We start from the raw sequence: 27,456 nt of genomic DNA on the forward strand, positions 1-27,456 counted from the left end.
AGCATTTCAGCCCGGTGTTGCCCGGGGGTTTGGAGGTGTATCTTGAGCAAAAAAAAAAAGAAGAGCGGTCAATGTTTTTTAACTTTGACCCCTATTATGACGCCTTAACATTTATTGTTTTGGGATCAAATCAAGTTATTAAGTTAGATCCATGTCGAACGAACCTATATCAAAAATTTCAAGTGTTTAGACCCAAAATTGGCGGTGGAGTTTGGTAGAGTTCTCAAATGTCATATCGTTGAACTTTGACTCCCTTAACAGCAAAATTTCTGGCTAAAAACCGACCAGAAAGATTTTCCCAAATCTCAGTACCGTGTATATCATATTTCGAGTCTGTAGACTAAAGATTGACAGAGTTATTGCGTAGGGAAATGTACACAGAAACACACACAGACACGCTCACTTATATATATATATATATATATATATATATATATATATATATATATATATATATAGAGAGAGAGAGAGAGAGAGAGAGAGAGATAGAGATTGATAGATATATGTATAGATAGGTAGATTTATTTATTATATGCTATTAATCTTTTTTTTTAACAAACAATCTCCTCTCTTCATTTTAATTCATTTTAATTTCTTTCCTTCTATTCTTATTTTTTATTTCAATTCTAATCTTCTCTTCTTCTATTTCTTCTTCTTCTATCTTCTTTTCTTCTTCTCTTCTATCTTCTATCTTCTTCTTCTTCTTCTATCTATTCTTCTATCTTTTCTTCTTCTATCTATCTATCTATCTTCTTCTTCTATCTTCTATCTATTCTTCTTCTATCTATATAAATAAAATGAACTCATTTTTTCCCGTCGGATTTTGACCTTAATAGGATTAAAAATCAAGATATTTCATGCAAATATAATATGCACAAACGGCAGAACAATATCTGAGGTGTGTTATAGGCTTATTATTTCTCAAATTCCTCGATAATCTTAGATTTCTATACTTTTTCTGCTGAGAAGTCACGGCCAAAATCGGTTAAGATCAATGGAAGTGGTAAAATATTTTCTCTCTAATAAATTCCTCCTCCCCCTGCCACCACTTAACACCGTTTGGGGATCGTTCACAAGGAACAGTTGAGAAGAGAACACCGGTTTGGCTTCGTAGTTCTTTCATGTGAAGTTATTTAAAATCACTAAACTAAGCTGCAGTGCTCTGTGGCGTAGTGGTTAGCGTGCTGGACAATTCACATTATATTTTCACGTTCGCGCCGACCTACCGTAGTCGTTTTTTTTTTTTTTTTCCTAAACAACTGGAATGGACTTTTCTTGGTGGCCGAACTGTTAACGTTGCAGATGGTTTTTTTTTTCACACTTTATTTTCCTACTTTTACTCATGACTCCGGGTTTGATCCTTTCCACTTACCTACCATAACATTTTTTAAAACTCCCCCCCCGTCCCGGAAACAAACACTCGGGCAACTCAGGTACCCCCGCTAGTGTTAAATATAATCCATATTTCTCCCCCTCATCCCTTTTCTCTCACTCTCCCCTCTCCCCTCTCTTTCCAACACTTCACTCTTGGGTTTTTTTTATATCCATACGTAATTTACAAAAATCTTTTCCTTCTCAATTATTTTGGCTTAGATCGTCTGACGAGATCGATAGCATGATTTATTTTCCTATCTATTGAAACAACTTGTAATGATCTCAGTAAAAATCACCGAGGTTGAAATAATATATATATATATATATATATATATATATATATATATATATTTTTAGTAAGTTATAAAATATATATGGCAATTAAGCTACACAGAATATTCCGCGTTTCATCCACGCATAAGCCTGACGAATCCGAGCGTGGATGAAACGCAGAATATTCTGTGTACCTTAATTGCCATATATATGTTTATAACTTACTACCTAGCTCTACCTATGTATTAAGCACTGTTGAAGTATATACTTAAAGTTTACGCATAAAATAATAATTTCGTATATTCATTTATGTGATTAAATGAAGTATATATATATATATATATATATATATATATATATATATATATATATATACTAGCATTTCAGTCCAGCCATGCCCGGGTGTTTGGATGTGTATGTTGAGAAAAAAAATGGTAGTAGGAAGGCAGGCTCGAACCCGTACCGCAATGGAGGAAAAGAACGGGGTAAAACCTAACGTTTATGCTGTTACAATAACCGCCAAACCGGAAGCGACATTTTTAAAAATTAAGGTTAGACAACCTAAAGGAGAGGATAACTTTCAAAAATATCTGCGAAAAAAGTGACCCCCCCCCTGTAGAAAAGTGCCTAGTTGAAGGTGAAGATATTAATGTTTTCAGCCAATTTTACGATATTTGTCGTATGAAAAGTCGAACTTTAAAACGATACTGATCTTGGTAAAATCCGTCGCCTCTATTGAAAGTTTAAGGCAGACATGCAAATAGACATACATTCATACATTTATATATTGGTAACAAAAAATTTTCGACCCAAACTGATGAAAAAGCTTGCCCTATCTCTGAATACCCCTTATGTAAAATTTCAAATATTTAGACCAGAAATTGTCTGAGTAATTTCGAAGAGACCGCAGAGGTCAATTTTTTAAAACTTTGACCCATATTATGACCCCTTAAAATTGATTGTTTTTGGCTCCAATCATGTTATTAAGTTAGATCCATGTCCAGGGAACATATATCTAAAATTTCAAGTGCGTAGATCCAAAATTGTCGGAGGAGTTTGGTAGAGTTCTCAAAAGTCAAATCGTTGAACTTTGACCCCTTAATCGCGATAATTTCAGGCCAAAAACCGATCACGATCGATTTTCCCAAATCTCAGTACCCTGTATATCAAATTTCGAGTCTGTAAACTAAACATTGACAGAGTAATTGCGTAGGGAAATGTACACAGACACACACACACACACGTTCACTTATATATATATATATATATATATATATATATATATATTGCTGAACTATGTTGAAATTAAAAAACTTACATTTTTTTCTTTTTTATAACTTTTGTTTATTTCATCCTGGATTTTTTTCATTAAAACCGTTTCGTTAGTGGGATGGTAATTTATGATTTATGGTTCCAACTCGTCAGGTGATGTTTCCATTTGATGTTAACAACAAAAGGTTGTTTTTTACATGATGAGTGTTTAGGGGAAAAAAATTCCATCGCCGGGCTGCTACATGTCAGCATTCTTGTGTCTTATGCTTATGGGGTTATATATATATATATATATATATATATATATATATATATATATATATATATATATATATATATATATAAAAGTAAAATTATCTGTCTGTCTGTGTATGTGTGCGTCTGTATGTGTATACATTTCCCTACCAAACTACTCTTTCAATTTTTAGTCTACAGACTTGAGATTTGACATAAAGGGTATTGAGATTTGGGAAAATATTTTTAATCGGTTTTTCGTCAGAAATTTGGCAGTCAAGGGATCAAAGTTCAATGATTTGACCTTTGAAGACTCTGCCAAACTCTTGCGCCAATTTTGGGTCTAAACAGTTGAAGGTTTAGATGTAGGTTACTTGGACATGGATCAAACTTTTTAATCTTATTGTAGCCCAAAACAATAAATGTTAACGGGTTAAAATTGGGGTCAAAGTTAAAAATAAGTTTGACCTCTGCGGTCTCTACCAAATTACTCAGCCAATTTTTAGTCTAAACATTTGACATTTTACATAAAGTGTATTCAGACATAGGGCAAGCGTTTTAATTGGTTTGGGCCGAAAATTTGGCTGCTAAGGGGTCAAAGTTCAAAAGATTTGACCTTTTGTGGTCTCTAGCTAACTATTCAGCCAATTTTGGATCTTAACATTTGAAATTTTACATAAGGGGTATTTAGACATGCAGCAAGCTTTTAATGAGTTTTGAGGCGAAAATTTTACTGCCAAGTGTTGAAAGAGTTGACCTTTGCAGACTCTACCAAACTCCTCCGCCAATTTTAGGTCTAAACACTTGAAATTTTAGATGTAGATTACCTGGGCATGAGTCAAACGTTTTAGTATATATATATATATATATATATATATATATATATATATATATATATATATATATATATATATATATATATATATGCACACAAAGTTCTGAACAGTACATAGGGCCCGAGCAAAGCCGGATGGAACTACTAGTATATATATATATATATATATATATATATATATATATATATATATATATATATATATATATACACAGAGATAGATAGATAGATAGATAGATAGATATATTAATATTCTTTATTAATATAGGAAGATTGTATACCAAAGTGATAGTTAGAAAGATTGCCTTTTAGGACTGGACCGAATCAGATCGACCTAAAAATTGAGACACTGAGCAAGGTAGACTATAATTCTCGGGTTTACCCTCTGTCATAATATTCAATTGTGTATAAACGATCAATTGACAAAACACCTGAATACAGGTAAAGCAGGAAGTTTTAAAATTAAAAAAAAAAATAAAGAAAAATTATGACAGGAAAAAAAACCCACAAAAAGAAAACTAAGTTTCTTTCATTTTTTTTATTCATCATAATCCGATTGGCAACCACATTACCCACTTAAGATGAAGCTTAAATGATTGAACAATCAAAACAAAGTAAGTTTCTAATTTTTTTCTGCGTTGATTTTAATTTTTGCGTTAAATTTTATACTTCAATATTAAAAAAGGTACTTGTTAAGATAAAATCGACAGATCGATTAAAAAACATTTCGTTTAAGCAAAAAGAAAACAATATTACGTACGTAACTGTCATGTCGAGAATAGTAATACATTCAAGAATTACGAAAATTTATCGAGTAGAAAGTTATTTAGAGTTAAAAGTAATTTTACTGAAAATTGGGTAAAATTGCATTTTAAAGTAGACAATGAAGAGTCCATACACAGGGAACATAACTCGGAACATAAGGCTTAGATTACACCTATATTTGTAATCTATAACGATAGACGTTTTTTTGTTTGTTTACTTAAAACACAATAGCAGTTGTTCTACTCGACGAATTTTCGTTATTGTTGGATATATTAATATTATCGACATGCCAATTAAGTACGTAATATTGTTGTTGCTTAAAACGACATGTTTTAAAAAATCGATCTGTCGATTAACAAGGACAAAAAAGAACTATGTGTAGGAATGTTATGGTTAAATTTACATATTTATTTTTACATGGAACCCATATCGTGCTGAATTCATTCACATAAATAGAAGCCAAACGTAAATGTAAAAGTTCTTTTATTGTTCCTATTTACAATGCCTCCCCACGGGACAGAGTTAGACACCAGGGTCGTTTTTTAACGTGGAGAAAAGGAACAAAAATAAAATTGTCTCAGTCGTGAAGGATTTCTCCTCCACTGACAAAGAACAAGAAATTGAAGTGTAGCATCTGAAGAACAGATACTACACTTTGATCTTGTTTATATATTTTATTCAGAAAGAAAAAATTGAACATAAAAAACGTACAAAAAATTCAATTCAACAAAATTAGGCACAAGGCCCCACAAGAAATTGGGAGGGGGAGGGTACAGGGTCTTTTTGACTATGTAACAGATGAGACTTTGAAGTCTTATTCTTGACTGGCAACATTTACCAAAATACCTCAATCACTCTGTGGATCCTAATCTAACTAATAACCCCAGCGTTCAATGTAAAATTTAACTATGTACAATTTGTATATTCATTTCTGTATGTTGTGTGTGCATTTTTTTTTTTTTTTTTGTGTATGTGTGAGAAAATAAAGTTCGATTTCATTAGAAAGAGTTCTTGAATTAATTGGCATAAAATGTTCGTGGAGGGGGAAAAAACTAATGAAAATGTTCATTTCAAAAATAAGGAAAAAACTACTAATGTGTTGTTAGTAAGACCCCCCTGTACTATTCTATGTGGCTAGATCCCCCACTGTTTTCCGGGGAACCGAAAACAAGCAGAGCATCCCTAATGGGGTTTGGGGAAGTCGCCTTAATGGAGGTGGGAGAAAATAAAGCAACGGATGGAGGGGGTAGGAAGGTGACCTCTGAGTAGGGGGATGACCGGGGGCATCAGAAAATAAAGATGAGGAGCAGGGGGGTTGGGCAGACTCAGAGGTTCTCTAATACCAAAAAATAAAATCAGGAACAGGATCTCATTTGTACCACCAGTCAAGAGTTACTTTACTGAACTTATAATGCTAACCTAGGTGGGATGGGTTCCGTAGGACCCAGCACCGCCCATGCCATGCCTAAGGAGGGAACACGTATTGAAACTTGGCTCCTCGACGGATGCACAAACTAGTGCTGTGCACCCACCTCTTGTCAAATTCCACTCTAGGCAACCTCTTCCAATCGCATCTGATCTTTACTTTAAGCAAATGTTTAAAGTAAACGATCAGATCCCGATCAGGAACAGATGTCCCTTCGCGGACCAACTTGAGGCGCGTGATCCAAATGGTCATGCGCGCTACTGCTAGGATCGCCAGGAAAACCAAACTTTCCTCCCTGGGGAACGGCGGCTCCATGTTGTACACAAAAGTTCCTACGTCGAGATCAAGCGGACACTGTTACCCCCTCGACGTACTTTAATAGGGGCTGTATCCGGCTTCAACTAAAAAACGCGTGCTCGATTGTTTCGGGCTCGCGTTCGTCACAGCACGGACAGAAGCGCCTGGTATGTTCTTTATACCGGAAAAGTTCGTACAAGTTCGTACACTTTGATCTTGTCCCGAAGGCCAAGAATGTTAAAAGTTCTTTTATTGTTATTGTAGATAAATTCGAAAAATGAAATATTGAATTGTCATGTCGCAGTAATGAAAGTATGCAAAAATTACGAAAAACGATGAGATAGAAAATTAATTATTAATAAAAACAGTTTTCGAAAAAAAAAATTCAAGTGCCTATATAAACTAATAGTATTAAGTCAAGGGAAGTAATTCAGTCGGTCTTTAATGGTGGATGTCACACAATCATCTATTCGTACAAAGTACATGTAATAATGCAGGATGATTAGGTAGATTGCTTATTGTTGAAATTGATGGCAAATGTTTACGTACTTTCCACTTTAACAATCACCTTAAATATGATGACTTATACAAGTTTTGGGGGATGCTGAAAAAGAATATCGTATTTAAATTTGCCTCAAACAAGTACTTTTCCAGACATTAAGCAATGAGCTATGTGACATTTGCCCTTAAGATCGCACATTACTGCTTCAAAAAGTGGGGAATCAGTTTTCTATAGTAACTAGCTGTTCAGCCCGGCTTTGCTTGGTCCCTGTGTACTGTGCATACCTTTATGTGCATATGTACTTTTATATTAAAATGTTTGACTCATTTCCAGATAACCTACATCAAAAATTTCAAGTGTTTAGACCCAAAATTGGCGGAGGAGTTTGGTAGAGTCTGCAAAGGTCAACGTGTTCACCTTGGATCTATTGGCAGCCAAATTTTCGTCTGAAAACTGATTAAAAACCTTGCTGCATGTCTGAATACCTTTTATGTAATTTCAAATGTTTAAACCCAAAATTGGCTGAATAGTTTGTTAGAGACGGCAAAGGTCAAATCTTTTAAACTTTGACTACTTGGCAGCAATATTTTCGGCCAAAACCGATTAAAAAGCTTGCCCTACGTCTGAATAAACTTTATGAAAAATTTCAAATGTTTAGACCAAAAATTGACTGAGTAATTTGGTAGAGATCGCAGAGGTCAAATTGTTTTTAACTTTGACCCCAATTTTGACCCGTTAACATTTATTGTTTTGGGCTCAAATACAAATTAAAAAGTTTGATCAACGTCCAAGTAACCTACATCTAAAATTTCAAGTGTTTAGACCCAAAATTGGTGGAGGAGTTTGTTAGAGTTTTCAAAGGTCAAATCGTTGAACTTTAACCCCTTCACAGCCAACTTTCTGACGAAAAACCGATCAAAAAGATTTTCCCAAATCTCAATACCCCGTATGTCAAATCTCGTGTCTGTAGACTGAAAATTGACAGAGTAGTTTGGTAAGGAAATGTACACACACACAGATACACACGTACATGCACATAGACATTTTCATTTTTATAGATATACTGGCATGGGTGCCCGGCGTTGCCCGGGTGTTTGGAGGTGTATGCTGAGCAAAAAAAAAAAGGTCAATTTTTTTAATTTGAACCTTATTATGACCCCTTAAAATTTATTGTTTTCGGTTCAAGTGGAGTTATTAAGTAAGATCTATGTTCACCGAACCTATATCTAAAATTTCAAGTGTTTAGACCCAAAATTGTTGGAGGAGTTTGATAGAGTTCTCAAATGTCAAATCGTTGAACTTTGACCCCTTAACGGTCAAATTTCTGGCCGAAAACCGATCAGAAAGATTTTTCCAAATCTCAGTACCCTGTATATCAAATTTCGAGTCTGTAGACTAAAATTGACAGAGTAATTGCGTAGGGAAATATACACACACAGACACACAGACACGTTCACTTTTATAGATACACTAGCATTTAAGCTGGCGTTGCCCGGGTGTTTGGATGTGTATGTTGAGCAAAAAAAAAAGTGGTAGTAGGAAGGCAGGCTCGAACCCGTACCGCAAAGGAGGAAGAGAACGGGGAAACAAACCTGACGTCTTTGCGGTTATGACCACCTTGAAGTGACTTACGTTCACATTAAGGTTACACAATCGAAAGGGGAGGATATCTTTCAAAATATCCGCGAAAAAACGACCCCCCCTGTTGAAAAGTGCGTAATTGAAGGTTAAGATGTGAATGTTTTTAGCCAAATTTTCAATAATTGTCGTATTAAAGGTCGAACTTCAAAACGATAATGATCTTGGTAAAATCCGTCGCGTCTGTCGAAAGTTTTTGGCAGATCTGCAAACAGACATACATACATACATTTATATATTGGTAACTAAGAATTTTCAACCCAAACTGATGAAAAAGCTTGCCCTATCTCTGAATACCCTCTATGTGAAATTTCAAATGTTTAGACCAGAAATTGTCTGAGTAATTAGGTAGAGACCGTAGTGGTCAATTTTTTTTTAAACTTTGACCCCTATTATGACCCCTTAACATTTGTTGTTTTAGACTCAAATCAAGTTATTAAGTTAGATCCATGCCCAGGGAACCTATATCTAAAATTTCAAGTGTGTAGATCCAAAATTGTTGGAGGAGTTTGGTAGAGTTCTCAAAGGTCAACTCGTTGAACTTTGACCCCTTAACAGCGAAATTTGGGGCTGAAAACCGATCACATTGATTTTCCCAAATCTCCATACCCTGTATATCAAATTTTGTGTCTGTTGATTGAAAATTAACAGAGTTATTGCGAAGGAAAATGTACACAGACGGACAGATACACAGACACTTTCACTTTTATAGATATATATATATACATAGATAGATAGGTAGATAGATAGATAGATAGATAGATAGATAGATAGAAAAACAAAAATATATACGTATAGATAAATATATATATGGAAACAATTTGGTGTTTACTCCACACTTTTTACGCAAATATTATGCAAGTATAAATCATGTAGAATATCTGAACGGATATAATTACACGTAATAGTTAACTAAAGATAATCATTCCACAAGAAAACCGAAAAAAACTAATAAGGAATTAATTAAAATGAATGTTTAAAAGAATATGCAAATTAGCTAGATCTTTTGCTAGTGAATGCAATTCTACGACCCATATATAAGAAAATTGTATTTTCTTTTTAAATAAATAGAAAAGCGTGTTTTGAATATGAATATCAATACAAACAAAAGAGAAACGAATTCATAGGAGTATAGATAGAAGATAGATAGACTATCAGTTCCGCCCGGCTTTGCTGGGGTCCTATGTACTGTTTACAAGATTATGTGCATATGTATATATTAAAAAGTGTGAATATGTAAAGTAATGCCTGTCTGTATAATGCTCATCCTTAACTACCATAGAGAAAAGACCGACAGACATTTTCACTTTTATAGATATAGATAGATAGATTGGATGCAATGATTTAAAAAGTATTAAAAAAAAAGACTCATGCGCCACCACCGAGAATCGAAACCAAAACATTCAGCTCAAAATTTATTTTGCCTCTGCCTTCAATGACTGGGCTATGAAAACATGTTGACTGCAAAGCTAAAAAATAAAACATGAACCAATAGCTACGACGTGATGCATTCGTAATGCCGGCGTTCGACTTTCACCTGCAAATTTCATTTTTTTTAATTTTCACACTTTTGCACCGATTTTTCCTGGCTAAAACCCAAATATAAAGTTTTGCATGGATTCAAATACTTTATATATGAAGTTTCATGTCTGTAGACCAAAAACTCTAGGAGGGGTTTGGTAGGTAAAATTTGTTAAACAAAAATATATCCGTATACATAAATATATATGGAAACAATTTTGTGGTTACCATAAACTTCTTACGCAAATATTAGGCAAGTATAAATCATATAGAATATCTGCATGAATATAATTATACGTAATAGTTAACTAAAGATGATTATCGCATTAAAGAACCGAAAAAACTAATAGGGGATTAATTAAAATGAATGTTTAAAATAATATGCAAATTGGCTAGATTTTTTTGCTAGTGAATGCAATTCCACAACCCATATATGAGAAAATTGTATTTTTTTTAAATAAATAAAAAAGGGTTTTAATATGAATATCAATACACACAAAGGAAAAACGAATTTATAGGAATATAGATAGATAGATAGATAGATAAAGTTTTAACGTAAAATGAACACCCACTTTACGGTCACCTTGGCTATAAAGTGGATGTTCATTTTACATTAAATTAATATAGAAAAGTGATCTCCCACTTTTTAAAACTGTAATTTATTCATATCTTGGAAACTACTTATTTCCTGGAATTTTTTATTATTATTGTCGTGTTCATCACCCCCCCCCAAAAAAAAACCCCTCTAATTTTCAGTAATTTTAAAGGATTTTTCGTGTGTGCAAAGATACTCCACCTTTACCAATACTTCAATCATTTGTTTTCCTAGTTTTGTATATGAATAACAAAATATCTGATATTTTCCCAAAACCTTTGACCTTGATGGAGGGGAGACAAAAACTTGCTACTATCATTTCAAATGACCTGAAATAACATCAAGGGGAGACTTGATTCCAAATATTTCTCATGTGTTATATCTTGGTTTTCATACATAAAGTAAATCTCACATTGTATAAGGCGTATTTGATACTGGAGATATTCATAATCGTACCCCGTTTCCCATACATATATAAGTTGAGTTATTTGCCGTACTGATATTGAATTATTTATTTGCAAAAAAAAAAAAAAAATTAAGGAATACAGCTTCAACATTTTAAATAAACTGTAAAACTTAACTTTGAAATAATGTGTGCATTAATCTGTCTTACGTAAATGTGAAATTGCTTTTTCATCAATCTCTAATGTTTAAGTTATCGGTCCTGGATATGACTTGAAACTATATCCAATAGTTTGTGGGGCTTTGGGGAGTGTGGATCCACCTCTTAATTACCATTGCTCCCAGGTCCACTCTAACCTGAGGTGGTAGTATATGTTAGGGTCCCAACTATTGGTTAAATAGAAACCGACTTGAACTTTTTTTTTTTTTAATTCTATTAAAAAATTTTTCTTGAAGATTATTAGATTTCGCATTAAATAATCTGAAAAGGGCTAATATGGCGTAAAACAAAAACAATGTTTAAGTTAGCATTTTTGCCAGTCTATTATATTTTACATTTCAATAACACATAATCATAACTAACTAGATCAATTAAAATGGAATTTTGTTTATACATTACTCAATCCCAGAACTATAATATATTTTATAGAGCGCATTTTCTATCATTAAATTTTTTGTAAAAAATAAAACGGCTGAAGTAGTTGAGATGCTGCGAACAGATACTACACTTTGAATGGCACTTGTACAGTTTAATCAAGACATTAAAAAAATCAAAATATCGAAAAAAGGTTATATTGTACATATCAGCTATGGAACGAAGTCCTTCGAAAAAAAAATTCACTTAATTTCATCAAGTAGTTTTTTTTTTTTATAGTGAAAAAACAATTTGTTATGATACCGAGCAAAAGGTTAGATTTTTTAGGAAGAAAAGCAAGTATTCAAGATGGGGAGGGATTGTCGGCGGTTTAAATTATCTCCCCGTGGCATATTCAAAAATTTCCAAGATGATTAACCTCAATGCGCTCTCATAAAAACGTGTTTTTCCGCTGTAAAAAAAACAAACAAAAAAACTACTCGATCAAATGAAGTGAAATATTTTTCTGGAGATCTTCAGTCCAAAATGGATGCGTAAAATATAACCTTTTTCGATATTTTCATTTTTTAATGTCTTGATTAAACTGTACAAATACTCTTGAATTATTTGAAGAAAACAAAAAACTTTACATTTTAAATATTTGAAAAAAATTAGGCACAAGGCCACACAAAAGTGTGAGAAAATGGGTACCATTATCCATCTTTTCTCACCATAATTAAAAAAATATATATTTTACTTTTAACTAGAATCACCAATTACCATAATACCACATTTACTTCAAAGGTCATCCTACTTAAATTTCCACAAATAGTTTTGATATTAAAAGCCCACTTTTCTATTTTAAAATAAATACAGCTTTCTTATATATATATATATATATATATATATATATATATATATATATATATATATATATATATAGAGAGAGAGAGAGAGAGAGAGAGAGAGAGAGTGAGAGAGATAGATAGATAGATATGCGTGAATATACTAGCAACTTAAAAAGGAATACTAATTTGCATATTCCTTTAAAAACAAACTTTTATTCACTGTTTGTTTGTTTTTTTTCTGTTTTCTTATTAGACTAGCGGGGGGTACCCGGCGTTGCCCGGGTGTTTGTAGGTGTGTGTATGGGGGGATAAGTAATAACTCTGAAACGATGTTAAAAAAATCGGACCCCCCCCCCCGCCAAAAAAAAACAGCGAAAAAAAAACCGCTGTGTGCATAGGGGGGAGTAAACTAAAGAATAAGCGAAGTAAAAAAAAATAAAGAAACGTTGCCCGCATGTCGAAAAAAACGCTGTGTGTATAGGGGAGGGGGAAGTAAACTAAAGAATAAACGAAGTAAAAAAAAATAAAGAAACGTTGCCCGGGTGTTTAAAGATGTAAACGAAAAAAATAATAGTTTTGGTCGTGAGGCTGGATTGAACCCGAGAGCCTTGACGCGGAGGTGAAACAAACTCCAACCACTTAACCGTGTAGGCCAAGAGTAAGAGGAATTGATTATAGTGTTAAAATAAGGCTTATAAAGCGAGTGAAAGAGGTTTGATTGACAGATAGCCACTAAATGAGGTCATCGCGGGAGCGTTACGAGATGACGTAGCAGTATTTTAATTTTTTTGTTTTACTTCACATTAGTGTTTATTAAATTACGTATTTCGTTTCCTGTCTAGACAAAGAATGGTGTGTCCCCATCGACTACACCTGCAAATGTCATCTACATACACCAGACTCAAGTAAAAAGGAATGACTTGACACAGTTACTTGATGGACAGGCCATACTGTAGTAGATCACGTCTAGGTAGAACCACTTGGTGAAAATGCCAGGCTATCGATATGCCACTAGATTAAAACTGGGACAAGTGACTAATGTGGTCCAGCAATCTGTTATTGTTGATGGAATTCCATGTCTAGTATGCGAGTTACACCATGCTTTGGGAGCAGACTCTTCAATGACTGAAAATTGAAATGAATGGCTCTCGTCTTGGAGAGGCTCCATGTTTTGACAAGCTTCTGGACTTGACCTTCACTCCTGATCTGAAATGGAACACGTACATCAAATCTGTTGCCAAGCTCGCTAGGAAAATGGTGGATCCTTTTATCGCTCCAGTAGATATCTCACTGCTGGTGCAATTCTCTACCCATATAAGAGCCAGGTACATCCAAGGATGAAGTACTGTTGCTACATCTGGGCAGGAGCTGCTAGGAAGACTTATCCTGCCTTGACAAAGTTCAAAATAAACTTCATAGTTTAGTAGGGGGATGGCCTTTTCTCTTCCCTGCAACCTCTTTCTCACGGAAAACGACGTTGCAAGCCTGTCTCTGCTTTACTGTTACATGGTAAGTTCTCGTCTGAGCTCCAATCTATAGTCCCCCTCACCAAACTTTCATGAAGAACACACATCTAGCTGAAAACACTATCAATAATTTTCCCCACTCTTTATCTGTGCCTAAACCTGCCTACAAGAAATATGTGTTTTGATTCACATCATCAGCAAATGAAAAAAAAATTAAATTCCACAATTTAATGGTGACTGTAATGTGCAGGAATTTTCATTGCGAATGAAACAGTCGCATTTACGAGTGATTTTTCAAAGTGGCTACTAAAAATAATAAAACACTTATCTTTTAGTGATTGTATTTCTTTCACTAACAATCTTCTAAGGCTTATTATTGAGTGAAAAATGTCTTTTAAGCCATTATTTTTTTAATGGGCAAAGTCAAATTATTTAACCAATAAGTTTAATAAAACAATATGTTCTTTTTCTTTCTTCTTTTTTTTTAAACAAATTCAGTGCATATTTAGAATTGCACTTATTTTATTATTATTATTAACTTAAATTCCTCATTTCAGTTTACATTATGGAGACGGACGTGCTTTTGTTGAGATAAGTGATTTCAATTTTAATCATACTTTTTATTTTTAGATTCAAATATTAATAACTCCATTTTATTTCAGTATTTAATTTATGTATTTTTGTTTTATCAAATGTTAGCTTTTTTTTTCTCGTCCATAAATGTTTATTTATCTACCAAGTCGATTGCAAAAATAGATTACGAATTTGTACTCATTCTTAATTCCTGAGAGGGGAATCTATCACCATATTTTCCCTTAAACACGTCCGTTGGACTTTTATTAAGTAGAATACTTAATAGTTTTTTTTTTTTTTTTTTTAATGGAGAGTAGAAAACGCATTGTGGATGCGTTATCGGCAGCTCCTGTTACTCTCGCTTCTTCTTATTTATCCCTCAGTCCTCATTTTTTAATGAGTGATTTTTCTGACAAAGGGAGAAGAAAAAGCTGTTTTCTAGGTTGGCAGTATTTTGCGCGAACAGATGGCAGAGATGGCGGAAATTTTCTGTTTCTATGTCTATCCTTGTAGCCATGTCACTAGTAAGGGTGCTGGAGGTAAACGTTTTGTCTGGGCTGACGTTATCCGCCTGATAGTCAGGGACCCGAACTTTGGATTAACCACCAAGGAGGCTGTCCTATCAGCAGGTGCAAAGTACTGGAGCTGCTGTATTGCCATTTGGTGAATGGATTCTGGACCATGCAGTAGCTTCTGGTGGGGCCTCTCGATGCCATACTAGTGGGTAATTGTTACGGCTTTACCTTATCATTAGCTACAAATAATAAAAAAATTCGTTTCTTTTTCTCTCTTAGTTTCCCCTCTCTGTCCTGCTCTAAGTAAATCTGACGACCACTAGACCATTTCCAAAAATTCATCATGACAAGTTTCAAGAAAAAATACACGATTAAACCCGGTTCTCCAACTTCGAACGTAGACCCCTACTACCATGTCTCCTTCTCCAACATCAGGGGTCTACGTTCTAACCTTCCAGAGGTTGAAACCCAATTACAGGAGACTAAACCAGACCTTTTATTTTTAAGTGAAACTGGCATTGGACAGGCTATTTCCCTAGAAGAGTTCGCAATTAAAGGATACTCTAACTTAACTTCTAAATCTGACCCCCAAGATCGCCATGGGCATGGAATATGTGCCTATATTAGGGATAACTTTCCATGTGGTAGGGACATCTCCAGGGAAGATCCTAACTTACCCTATATGTGCTTCTGGGTTGCTTTAGCTCACACTACGGCATTTATATTTACTCTCTATCGCCCCCATAACAGCGGAGTTACTATCTTTCAAAGCATATCTGAGAAAATTGACCAAGTCCTATCTGCTTATCCTTCAGCTAACATTCACGTATGTGGTGACTTCAATGTTCACAACGTCGAATGGTTGACCCACTCTAACAAGACCGATGATGAGGGGAGGTTCTGTCATGATTTCTCCATTGCCTATGACCTCACTCAGATTGTTCAGGAACCCACTCGTGTGCCCGACAATGACGGCCAGTATGCGAGCCTACTAGACCTTTTTCTCACAACTTGCCCTGAACTATGTTCAGTTTCTGTTCTGTCGCCTCTTGGATATTCCGACCATTCTGTTGTATCAATTAAGATAAAAATGAAATGTAATAAGTCCCCAGACGTACCTCTCCATCGTACAGTATATCGATACACTAAGGCTGACTGGGATAGCTTTCGTACATTTATATCTGATCTACCTCTGCATTCCATGTTTAAAAAGGATGTGTCCTCTATAGTATTAGACCTGACGGAATGGTTAATTGTAGGTATTGACCGTTTCATACCCTCGAAAAAGTTTCAGCAAAAACCTAACAGCCAGCCATGGTTCTCTCCAGAATGTGCTGCTGCCATTGCGCACAGAAATCACTTTTTCCACTGTTTCCAACGTAATAGATGTATGAAAACTAAAGCCGCTTTCAGGACTGCCAGCAACCATTGTAAGAAAGTAATAAAGAATGCAAGAGAGTTGTATGCTCAACCTGTTCAGTCCAAAGTAGCTTAGCAGCGGCTTGGTTCCCAACAGTTTTGGAGCAAACAGAATCCTGAACAGAAGCGTGTGCTCCATCCCAACCATTATCAATGGACCTGAGGTAATCTCGTCAGCATCAGACAAAGCCAAACTCTTTGTCAAGAACTTTGCAGCTAATTCTACCCTTTGCGATCAAGGCTGCCAACCCCCAATATTTCCTCCTGTATCAGAAAACACGCTATGTGAAATACGTATATCTGTACGTGATGTTGCCAAGCTAATCAAAAACCTTGATTCCAGTAAAGCAACTGGCCCTGACGGTATTCCAATTATAGTACTAAAAAAACTTCAACCTGAACTAGCGCCCATACTTACAAAACTGTTTAAACGTTGTCTTAAGGAGAATAGTTTCCCATCTCCCTGGAAAATTTCATCAGTATGCCCTGTATTTAAGAATTCAGGTGATCGCTCATCCCCCTCTCAGTACAAGCCAATAAGTCTCCTGTGCGTCATGAGTAAGTTGCTGGAATCTGTGTTAAATACAGAAGTAATCAACCATCTCAACAAAAATAACCTTCTTAGTGACACTCAATATGGTTTCCGTTCTGCTAGATCTACAGCAGATGTGCTTACAGTTATATCTCATAAGATTAGCAAATCTCTCGACGGAGGCAAACTTTCTAGGGCAATTGCTCTTGACATATCTAAGGCCTTTGATAGGGTATGGCATAAAGGTTTACTTCATAAGATCTCTAGCTATGGTATTGCTGGAAATGTCGTCTCAATTATTAAATCATTTCTTTCTGATAGGTTCATAAGAGTAGTAGTTGAGGGGCAAAAATCAGAAGCTCACAGTATTAATGCCGGTGTCCCTCAGGGATCCATCCTGGGCCCAACTCTTTTCCTGATCTATATTAATGATCTTCCAAATCACATCCTTATATCATTTGTAGACATCTATGCTGACGACACTACCATTTATGGTAGCACATCTAAGACAGTAAACGACCAAGTTCTCTCCAATTCTCTCTCCTCTGATCTTGAGCACGTAGTACAATGGGGTAAGGAGTGGCTGGTTACTTTTAATGCATCTAAAACCAAGCTTCTCTCTTTACATCATCAACATTCTGATCCACATCTGGCATCAATTGAAATGAATGGCTCTCGTCTTCAGGAGGCCTCAAGTTTTGACAAGCTTCTGGGCTTGACCATTACTCCTCATCTTAAATGGAACACGTACATCAAATCTGTTGCCAAGGCCGCTGAAAAAATGGTGGGATCTTTCTATCGACCCGGTAGATATCTCACTGCTGATGCTATTCTCTATCTATATAAGAACCAGGTACGTCCAAGGATGGAATACTGTTGCCACATCTGGGCAGGAGCTGCTAGAAAGGACTTGTCCTGCCTTGATAGAGTTCAAAATAGACTTCGTAGCCTCGTAGGAGATGTCCTTTTCTCTTCGCTGCAACCTCTATCTCACAGAAGAGATGTTGCGAGTTTGTCTCTGATGTATCGTTATTTTCATGGAAAGTGTTCGACTGAGCTTCAATCTATGGTCCCCCTCGCCAAACTTTCACAAGAAACACTCGTCTAGCTGTAAACACTATCAATAATTCCCCCCACTCTTCATCTGTGCCTAAACCTAAACGTAGATTCCATGAGCAAAGCTTCTTTCTTAGAACTGCACGCCTGTGGAATTGTCTTCCGGTTTCCTGCTTTCCGGCTGACTACAATATGGTTGTCTTCAAGTCTAACGTAAATAAGTTCTTTATGAGCCGTTTCATATAAGTTATCAAATTTACCAAATTTTCTTTACTAATGATTACTATATTGTCCAATTTCTACTGTACACTCTTTAACCCTTATCCTTGAGTGGCCTCTTGGCCTTGATAATGTGGTGATGCCTATGTAAAAAAAAACCTAAACGTAGATTCCATGAACAAAGTTCTTCCTTAGAACTACACACCTGTGGAATTGGCTTCCATTTGCCTGCTTTCCAGCTAACTACAATCTGGTTGTCTTCAAGTCCAACATAAACAAGTTCTTGATGAGCCGTTTCCCCTTAAGTAATCCAATTTATAAAATATCCACTACTACCGATTACTACGATATTGTCCCATTGACTACTGTACTCTCTTTAACCCTTATCCTCGAGTGGCCTCTGGGACTTAATAAGTGGTGACTCCTATGTAAAAAAAAGATGAGGAAATGGATGAGTAACCTAGTACTGAGCTGTAAATGGCTGGTGCCAGTGATTCTTATGGAAATGGAGCTACGCATCTTGTTGGATGATTTGGAAGCAGAAATTTTATTGAAGAAAACAAAAACAGAAACTATGGTGCACGTTCCACTTCAAAGAAGCACGTGAACCAGATATCCACTGCTATTCTGCATCATATTTAGTCAAGAGATAGGAGGCTGAGTTAGCAGCCATCATGAGGTTTATGAGGAAAAGAGTTAGGGTTGTGTCATATGTTGTTGATTGGGTATTGAACCCAGAGTGTTTTATTTACATTTAAGATGAAAATATCTTGTTTTTTTGTGTGCGTGATGCCAAGAGTACACTTATGCAAATGAGCATTGTTTTGTTTGGACGAATACTCGTGGATATAAAAAGAGAAAGAATTTTCCATCCCAGACAATACGAAAATTTCATGCAATGATTTTGAATCACATCAAATGCTCAGAAACAGACAGGCAGGCAGGCAGGCAGACAGACAGGCAGACAAAGAGAGAGAGAGAGAGAGAGAGAGGGAAAAAGACGCCTCAGACACAGAAAAAACTTTGAGTTCTCAATGAAAAATATGAATTTATGATGAATTTATTTTTTAATGTTAAATTTTTTAATGTTGAATTCTTTTAACTTAAATTAATTTAAATTTTAATTAATTAATTATTTAATTATTTCAGCAAGAAATATTTTCTCTGAAGATAATTAAGCTGCAATCACCATGGAAACGACGATCAGGTTTGTTTAATCTTTTTAATGAATTGCTTTTTTTGTTGTTGTTGACACTTGCAAATATACAAACCCTCTTGACACAAATTTTTAATAATTCATGCATAGCACCAAACATTCTACTGAGATTCTTGACTTTTGAAAATACTTATACGTGTTCGTCATAGTGATAATATCGTTGATCAACGTATGTGGGAAATGTAATGAAAATAAAATCACCTTTAAATGTTAGATATTGAACGATCCACTAGCATATAATTTAGTTGAAAATAACAAGAAATAGAAACTGAGTTATACTTGATAATTCTAAGTTTAAAATTGTTTAGGCTGTGAAAATGTACAAGAAACGGATATGACAACACATGAGTCAAAGAGAGAGGATGATAGAAAAGATAGTCTGTTTGGAAGCATGAAATGTGGGTGTCAAACGTGTCAGGACATATATATATATATATATATATATATATATATATAAGGCAAAAGCGGTGTGTGCATTTTTATATGTGCAGCAAAGGCTTTTTTGCCGGGGTGCTCTGGGGGGGTCACTATTTCTTAGAACTGTTTATATACCTCCTAGATTGTAATATCTATAATTTGCAAATGGGACGTCATGTCTAGATTTATTTGATTGACTTTTATAAAATTTGCACTATTTCATTCTGTCGCGTGTCGTTTGATTTTTTCGTATAAATAAAATGAAACTATTCTATTGCTCCTATTGCTATGGACACTCCCATTTTTATTGGGAGCTGGTTTATTGGTTAAATATTGAACGATTCACTGGCATATAATTTAGTTAGTTGAAAATAACAAGAGGTATACTTGATGATCCTGAATTTAAAATTGTTTAGGCTGTGAAAAAGGACAAGAAACGGACATGACAACACATGACTCAAAGAGAGAAGGTGATAGAAAAGATAGTCTGTTTAGAAGCATGCAATGTGGATGTCAGCCGTGTAAGAGCATGGACTAATAAGATATAATTAATTAGTAATTTTGGTCTCTGTCTCCCTTTGACCCCCCCTATCTAATGCAAATATATATATTGACCAATGAATTGTCTTCAGATATGTATCGGTGAAATTTAACAGGATCTAAAAAAATCTCATTCCGCAACATACATATGGAATACAAAAGACAATTAAATCATCTTTTAGTGAATGTTGGATATTGAACAAGAAGATCGACTAGTATATAAGGTTGTTGGAAAAATGGTGAGATCCTTCTACCGATCCAGTAGATATCTCACTGCTGATGTAATTCTCTACCTTTATAAGAGCCAGGTACATCCAAGGATGGAGTACTGTAGCCATATCTGGGAAGGAACTGCTAGAAAGGACATCCTACCTTGATAGAGTTCAAAATAGACTTACTACACCACCGCAACACACCCAATCAAAATGTGCGTGTGTGTGCGTGTGTGTTTGTATGTCGGAACAAGTATCGTTTTTAACCTTGATCTTTCAGACAACAAATATCGAAAAATTAGCCAAAGACATTAATTCCTTCACCCTCAACTGAGCAGTTTTTTACAAGAAGGGGTCACTTTTTCATGGCCATTTTGCAACGCTATCATACGCGCTTGAAATGACTAGCCTTAATTTGAAGGAAGCGAAGTCGTCAGAATTCGTCAACCTGACGAATTCTCATGAGAATGAAACACGGAATATTCTGTGTAGCTTAGTTGCCATATATATTTTCATTTATTATATATATATATATATATATATATATATATATATATATATATATATATATATATATATATATATACTATTCGATTGTGGCTAACAGAATAAGAATAAGATGTTTTTTTTCTTTATAAAAACAACAATCTTATTTTTTTCGTTAATTTCTTTCACAAACAAACACGATTTTTATGAGGCCTTTTCATTTCCTTACTTATCTGTCTGCCAGAATCTGCTTGGACTCGTATTCCTTCTGTTAAATAACAATTGTTTACGTCATTTGATGTCAGTTCTTGTCGTTTCTATTTGTGGCCTAACTTCCAACCACATTTACATATAACAACATTTCAACCCAATGACGTCATCAACAAAGAAATGTTTCTGCTTTCCCACTTATGTTTTATTTTCGTCTTTGTATTTTGACCTTAATTTTTGTTTTATAATTTTCTGCGGCTTTCTACTCCTTGACGTCAGACCCACAACCAAATGTGTTAATCACTTCTGTATCCATTTGAAATTTCCGATTTTAATTAAAATAGTTTTGTTCTCTTTTCCAGGATAATAATAATAATAATAGCAAGCATGATCCACTTGACGGAGTCTTTCAGTATGTTATTTTTTAAATTATTTTTTATTCTTTTAGCTTTATCTATTTAATTTCTCATACTTATTAATCAATTTCTGGAGCTTCATACAAAAATACTGACATTTTTAAGTGATAAAACAAAAATATGAAGAAATAATTTGGATGAAAACGATTCTGTAGGTAAACAACAATAATTATTTATTATATAAATAGCAGTTAAAAAGAAATTACTGTGAAATGAGGTGGCATTTAATTGTCTGTCGCAGAGCGAACGTCCATTTAATGTTTTCCTATTTAGCATCTCATTAATGTCTAGTCCTAAGTCAGGGGCAGATAACTCGTGTTTCAAAAATGCTTTTAGAGCAAAGGAGATAAGAGTAAAGTTACTTTCCTTTAAAAATAGAAAAAATATTTAGTGTATTATTATTTTGAAATTCGGACAAAAGTAGAGATTTGTGGAGGTTGCTTTTAAGTCTCAATTTTTTTTTTTTTTTTGACAAAATACAGTTTTCTCCAAGAAATGTCAATCATGGAATGATTGATTAAATTCACAGTCCTTACTGCAATTCAAATATGTTTGGTTGCAGTTAAATGGGCTGATATTTTGGGAGGAAAAAAAAAGAAACAAAAAAAACACAAAAGTTCACGAATCGCTGTATTTCCTTTTCCTCACAATTTTCTCTCGCCTTCCAGCACACGTCTGTCCCTCTCACCTCTGCCAACAGGTGTTTATTAAAAAAAAACTGACTGCAATTCATTTGCATATGTGTGCAGTATGATCTCGTGCAATTCTACGAGACTACACGTTATAAAGCCAGGGTCGACATATTTAATCTCTCTCTGTCTGTCTCTCTCTCTCTCAGATCCCACCTGAAGGTAAGTCGTATGGCCACACAATGCACACATACATATGGGCGCTTGCTTCTTTGATTATTACATTCAACTCTACATTAGTACAAATAAACTGACGTCTATGTTTAACTTGACCACCAAGTTTCATTCATGAATGCCCAACAGTCTTTGCTTTATTGCTATTTAATGATATGCTTCAATATGTACCTCTTTGTCGAGAGCTATGTGAGTGGTTGTTAAAACGTTTTGCGCAGACAATGTGTTGTTAGACAATATTATTGAAATTTGATTTCAATCATATTGCTGCTACTCTTCACTTCAAATGACTTGGAATGGCGTCAAGGACACTTTCGTTATCGTCTGATTAGATGTGATCCTAAACCGAAGGCCAAATTTGTATTTTTCTGATTATTTCAAAGAAAAAATTGGTGCTTATTTTAGAATTAAACCTATCTTCAAAACAAAAATACAGAAAAATCTAAAAACTTTATCATGTCCATACCCGTCACGCAACGAATATGTCATATTCCAAAAGTCACGTAAATTGATCAAGTAGTCTTTTTTAACTAAGAGTTCATGTTTTGGTCTGTAATGTTTTTTATAAATAAGGGGAAAGAGAACTCAATTCGAACTACTGAGATTACAATCAACCTTGTAATGGATACAGTTTTCTAATAAAATCGTTAAAATTCGTAAAAAAATATTTTCTATATAAAAAAACTATGTAATCAATTTATATAATTTTTGGAATATGACATCTTCTTTCTGTATCTCATAAAAAATATCTGTCAAATAACCTCTAAACTATTCCAGGGAAGAGGTTCACGGCTGGATTTAGGGTTTAAGATTAGAGGTGAACATTTGCAGACTCTCTGAATTAGTTTATTGGCCAGCTTGGAACTGCGACTATTATTCATGTAAATGAAAACAATATGTTCCACCTTATGCAATCTTAACCCTAACCCTAACCCTAACCCTAATACTAAATTTATCACAACTTTGCCTGTTTAATATCGCTTTGCAAATGTTTGCTATTTCAAATACTCCAAACGAAAATGTTAAATAATAAAGATTTCTTTATTGTTTAATTGGAATTTATTATTGAGATGAGTATTATTTATCAATTTATTTATTTGTTGCGAACTATCATCCTCATCTTTCTTAGTTGTTGTTTCACGACGTTTCGACCAACTATTCCTTTGATCTTCATCAGGTGGTAACCGCAACGGGATTGGAACTCCAAATCTCCTCATTGCATTACATCAATTATTGCCATCCATAGTTGCTATCGCCTCACAACAACAACTACGGATGGCAATAATAAAATTAATAAATAAAGATTGAAAATTAGTTTGCAAATATTTTAATATCGACAAAGATGATGCATATACAGTGGGGGTCAAAAGTGTTTGCAAATTGTATAAATTGATAAATTTATGCTTCAATATTTTCCAATATAATAACTATGTTACTCACTGTTTGATATGCAAATATGTGAAGTAAATTCATAGAAACGAAAACCAAATAATCATATTCTGGGGGTGGGTATGGATTTTTAAATGATTTTAGGAAGGAATATGGGCCCAAAGAGTTTGCAAGCACTCATTTATCCGCAATAAATACCATTTTAAACATGATATAATTCGAAAAATTGTGACATGATGATTATAGTACCATATATTGATAACATATTACAAGAAAACAACAGTTATTACTCAAATAACAATTAACAGGACAATACGAATTTATGAAACTATTTAACCCTTTATTCACTTTTCTCCATTTTTAATCAAATCAATCAGCCTCCTATCAACAGAGGATGTTAATCTATGCACTTGCTGAGGTGTGATTTCACTTGCTGAGGTGTGATTTCACTTGCTGAGGTGTGATTTCAGAAAATACCTTCTTGATGCTCTCCCAAATGTCTTTTTATGGAATTGATGCCCGTTTTCGTAAACCTTCCTCTTCAGAATCGACTAGAGGTTCTCTATCGGATTCAAATCCGGGCTCTGAGAGGGCCAGACCGTCAGACGTTCACCAGAGATCCCCTTGTCTGAAAGCCAGGCTTTTGTGAACCGAGAGGCATAGCTTGGGCATTGTCTTGTTGGATATTTAGATTCTGGTTGAGAGCATCATTTTGTGAATTCAATCAGGGTAATAAATTTGCTTCCAAAAACTTGCAGTAGTTCACAGAATTCATTTTGACACAATCAGGGACAAGAAAAGGACCAACAATCTCACTTCCAATAATACCAGCTCAAATCATCACTTCTCCTCCTCCCTGTTGACGTCTAAATCGCAAGCCTGGGCTATTGCCTTTAAGAAGCCGCCTTTATATTTAACTTTATCATTTTTTTTCTCTCCTTTCTCTTCCCAGATTTTTTATTTATAGTTATGTCTCGGAAGTAGAGTGAAAAGCACTTCCTTGTACACATTTTTGTGAATTATTCCATGGATTTCTGCCTTTGGATTATTATGGACCATCTTCTTCCAATTACGGAATTTCTTTGGATTTTACTTGTACAAATGGAAATTCTCTTAACTTTCTTGAAGTTTTACATTTGGATTTTACCGTCACTGGATTTTTTATCTTCCACCAGACTATCCATTCATGTGTAATCACCTTTTTCTTTACCATATTCCTTCTGCTTAACTTATTTTGTTTTCAAGTAAGATCTTTGACTTACTTGTTGTTTCATCAAATACTTCTGCATGCAAAATCCGATCCCGCATTTTGCTAATTTTACCCTCTGATGAGAAGGAGAGTATTTCTTCGAAACTCCACGCATTAAGGACTATCTATTTATCTAGTGTTTCCTTTTCAGATTAAATATGTTTTTAACTCATTTCAAAGTGTTTTTTAACATATTTTATTAACTGTTTGCTCATATGTATATATATATATATATATATATATATATATATGTGTGTGTGTGTGTGTGTGTGTGTGTGTGAATAATGAATTTTTAGGTCATTAATGAAAATTTGAGGGCTATGTAAAATATTGTTATGTAAAAATATTGTAATAATCTTTCTTGTCAGAATAAGTATTTTTCAAAGAAAAGGATTGAGAAAGATTTTTAGATTGTAAAAAACATGCTGGGAAGTAGAAAACCAAAGACAAACTGGCTAGGTAGAATCAAACATTAGTTTGTCAGATGTGATGCTATTTAGGTCTCAATTAAAAATCCAACTTATACATATATATATAATGTATATATATATACATTATATATAAGTACATGATATTTTAAAATCATTTGCTTCAAAATCTCGCATTTATATTATATATATATATATATATATATATATATATATATATATATATATATATATATATATATATAAGAATATCATATTTTAAAATCATATGCTTCAAAATATTGCATTTAATCCATTGAATCCATTATTTTTTATTTTATTTTATTATTTATTTATTTTTTTCAGGAATCATTTTTTCTGCAAATGCAACCGATTTTCTGGAAGGAAGCCCCGCAGCACTAAACTGTATCTTCCCTGCTGATCCTATATTCAATCGTTTACGATGGGAAAATGTGAAAAATGGTAATACACTTCGATGTAGGAATCTAACAACTTGTCAAGAGGATTCTAGATTCGAGCTTTCAAGAAATGGTTATAACATGACTCTCATCATAAAAGAGGTGCAACAAGATCAAAACAAATGGTCGTGTTCGGATAATACCGGAAATTATATTGAATTTGTTACTTTCAACGTCATTGGTAAGTAAATATTAATAATTTTGACCCATGTAATTCGATTGTAAAGAAGATATGAAGTATTTAACAAATTATATATTTTTTTAATATTAATAATTTCATTTTCTATTTCTGAATAAAGAGAATGTCAGTAAGAATTATTCAGTAAAAAATTGATTGAGTTATAAATACGTAGAATTGGAAAGAAAAAATGATAAAACGTACAAGTGTGTCACGATATTGGGATATATCAATATCGTATTAATAAAAAAAAACAAATAAATTTAATGGTTAAAATTCCAAAACGCGAGACAAGTAAGCCGTTACCATAGCAACGACAGCGATATCGAGGAATAAAACAAAAATGAAGAAAGAAAAAAACGCTGATATATTTAAAATTCAGAAAAAAACGTTCGACAAAAGTTACAGTTAAGAATTTCAAACGCTAATCAGTTGCAGACGGGAGTCCAAAGAAAAACACGTCTGAGCAGTAGCTTAGCTCCGCCGATAAAATCAACATCGCGAGAAAGATGAAAAGAAAAGCATAAAATAAAGGCTGGTTCATCTTTCACTCTTTCCATTTCTCAATTATAAAGGAAATATTGGATCTCTTAAAAAAAAGAAAAGTCTATCGCATGAAAGGGAAAAATAGCAAATCAACCATTAAGAGTTATAAAAGAAAAATAAATGATTAAAAGGGAAGAACTCTGTAATTTATTTTGAGGGGGGTTGTGAATCCGTTTTGATTCGTTATTGGGAGCTCAAGAAAAAAGAAGAAAAATAAGACTTATGAATTTAAATATATATTATCATCTTCTGAATTTTGTATATATTACCTATTCGTTCTTTGGTTCTGTTCATTAAAATAAAACAAAAAGAAAAACATATCCATGTTGAATTGATTATCTTTTCATATTATAAATATATGTCGAAACTTTTCTGACCTTCACTCTATTGCAGCGATGATCAGCTGATGGCTAAAAGAAAATTTGAAAAGGGCCAAATACAACATTTTGAAGGTTTAAAAAAAAAGAAGCCAAATTCGTGAAATTTAGTTTTAAAAGGGTTAATCAGGCAAC

General features: G+C 34.1%; 1 protein-coding gene across 1 annotated transcript; it reads left to right on the top strand.

Annotated features, from left to right (window-relative positions):
• The first annotated feature begins 4,330 nt into the window (after window positions 1-4,330).
• Window positions 4,331-27,456, top strand: LOC145248796 (uncharacterized). The gene is made up of 4 exons (XM_080110451.1): window positions 4,331-4,602; window positions 19,486-19,543; window positions 21,780-21,829; window positions 26,108-27,456. Exons 2-4 carry the CDS (start codon window positions 19,527-19,529, stop codon window positions 26,407-26,409), a joined length of 369 nt encoding a protein of 122 aa, XP_079966577.1. The 5' UTR covers window positions 4,331-4,602; window positions 19,486-19,526; the 3' UTR covers window positions 26,410-27,456.

Source organism: Euprymna scolopes, chromosome 27, assembly GCF_053919585.1.
Source record: "Euprymna scolopes isolate OS-2025 chromosome 27, ASM5391958v1, whole genome shotgun sequence".
In the NCBI taxonomy this organism is placed as follows: domain Eukaryota; kingdom Metazoa; phylum Mollusca; class Cephalopoda; order Sepiida; family Sepiolidae; genus Euprymna; species Euprymna scolopes.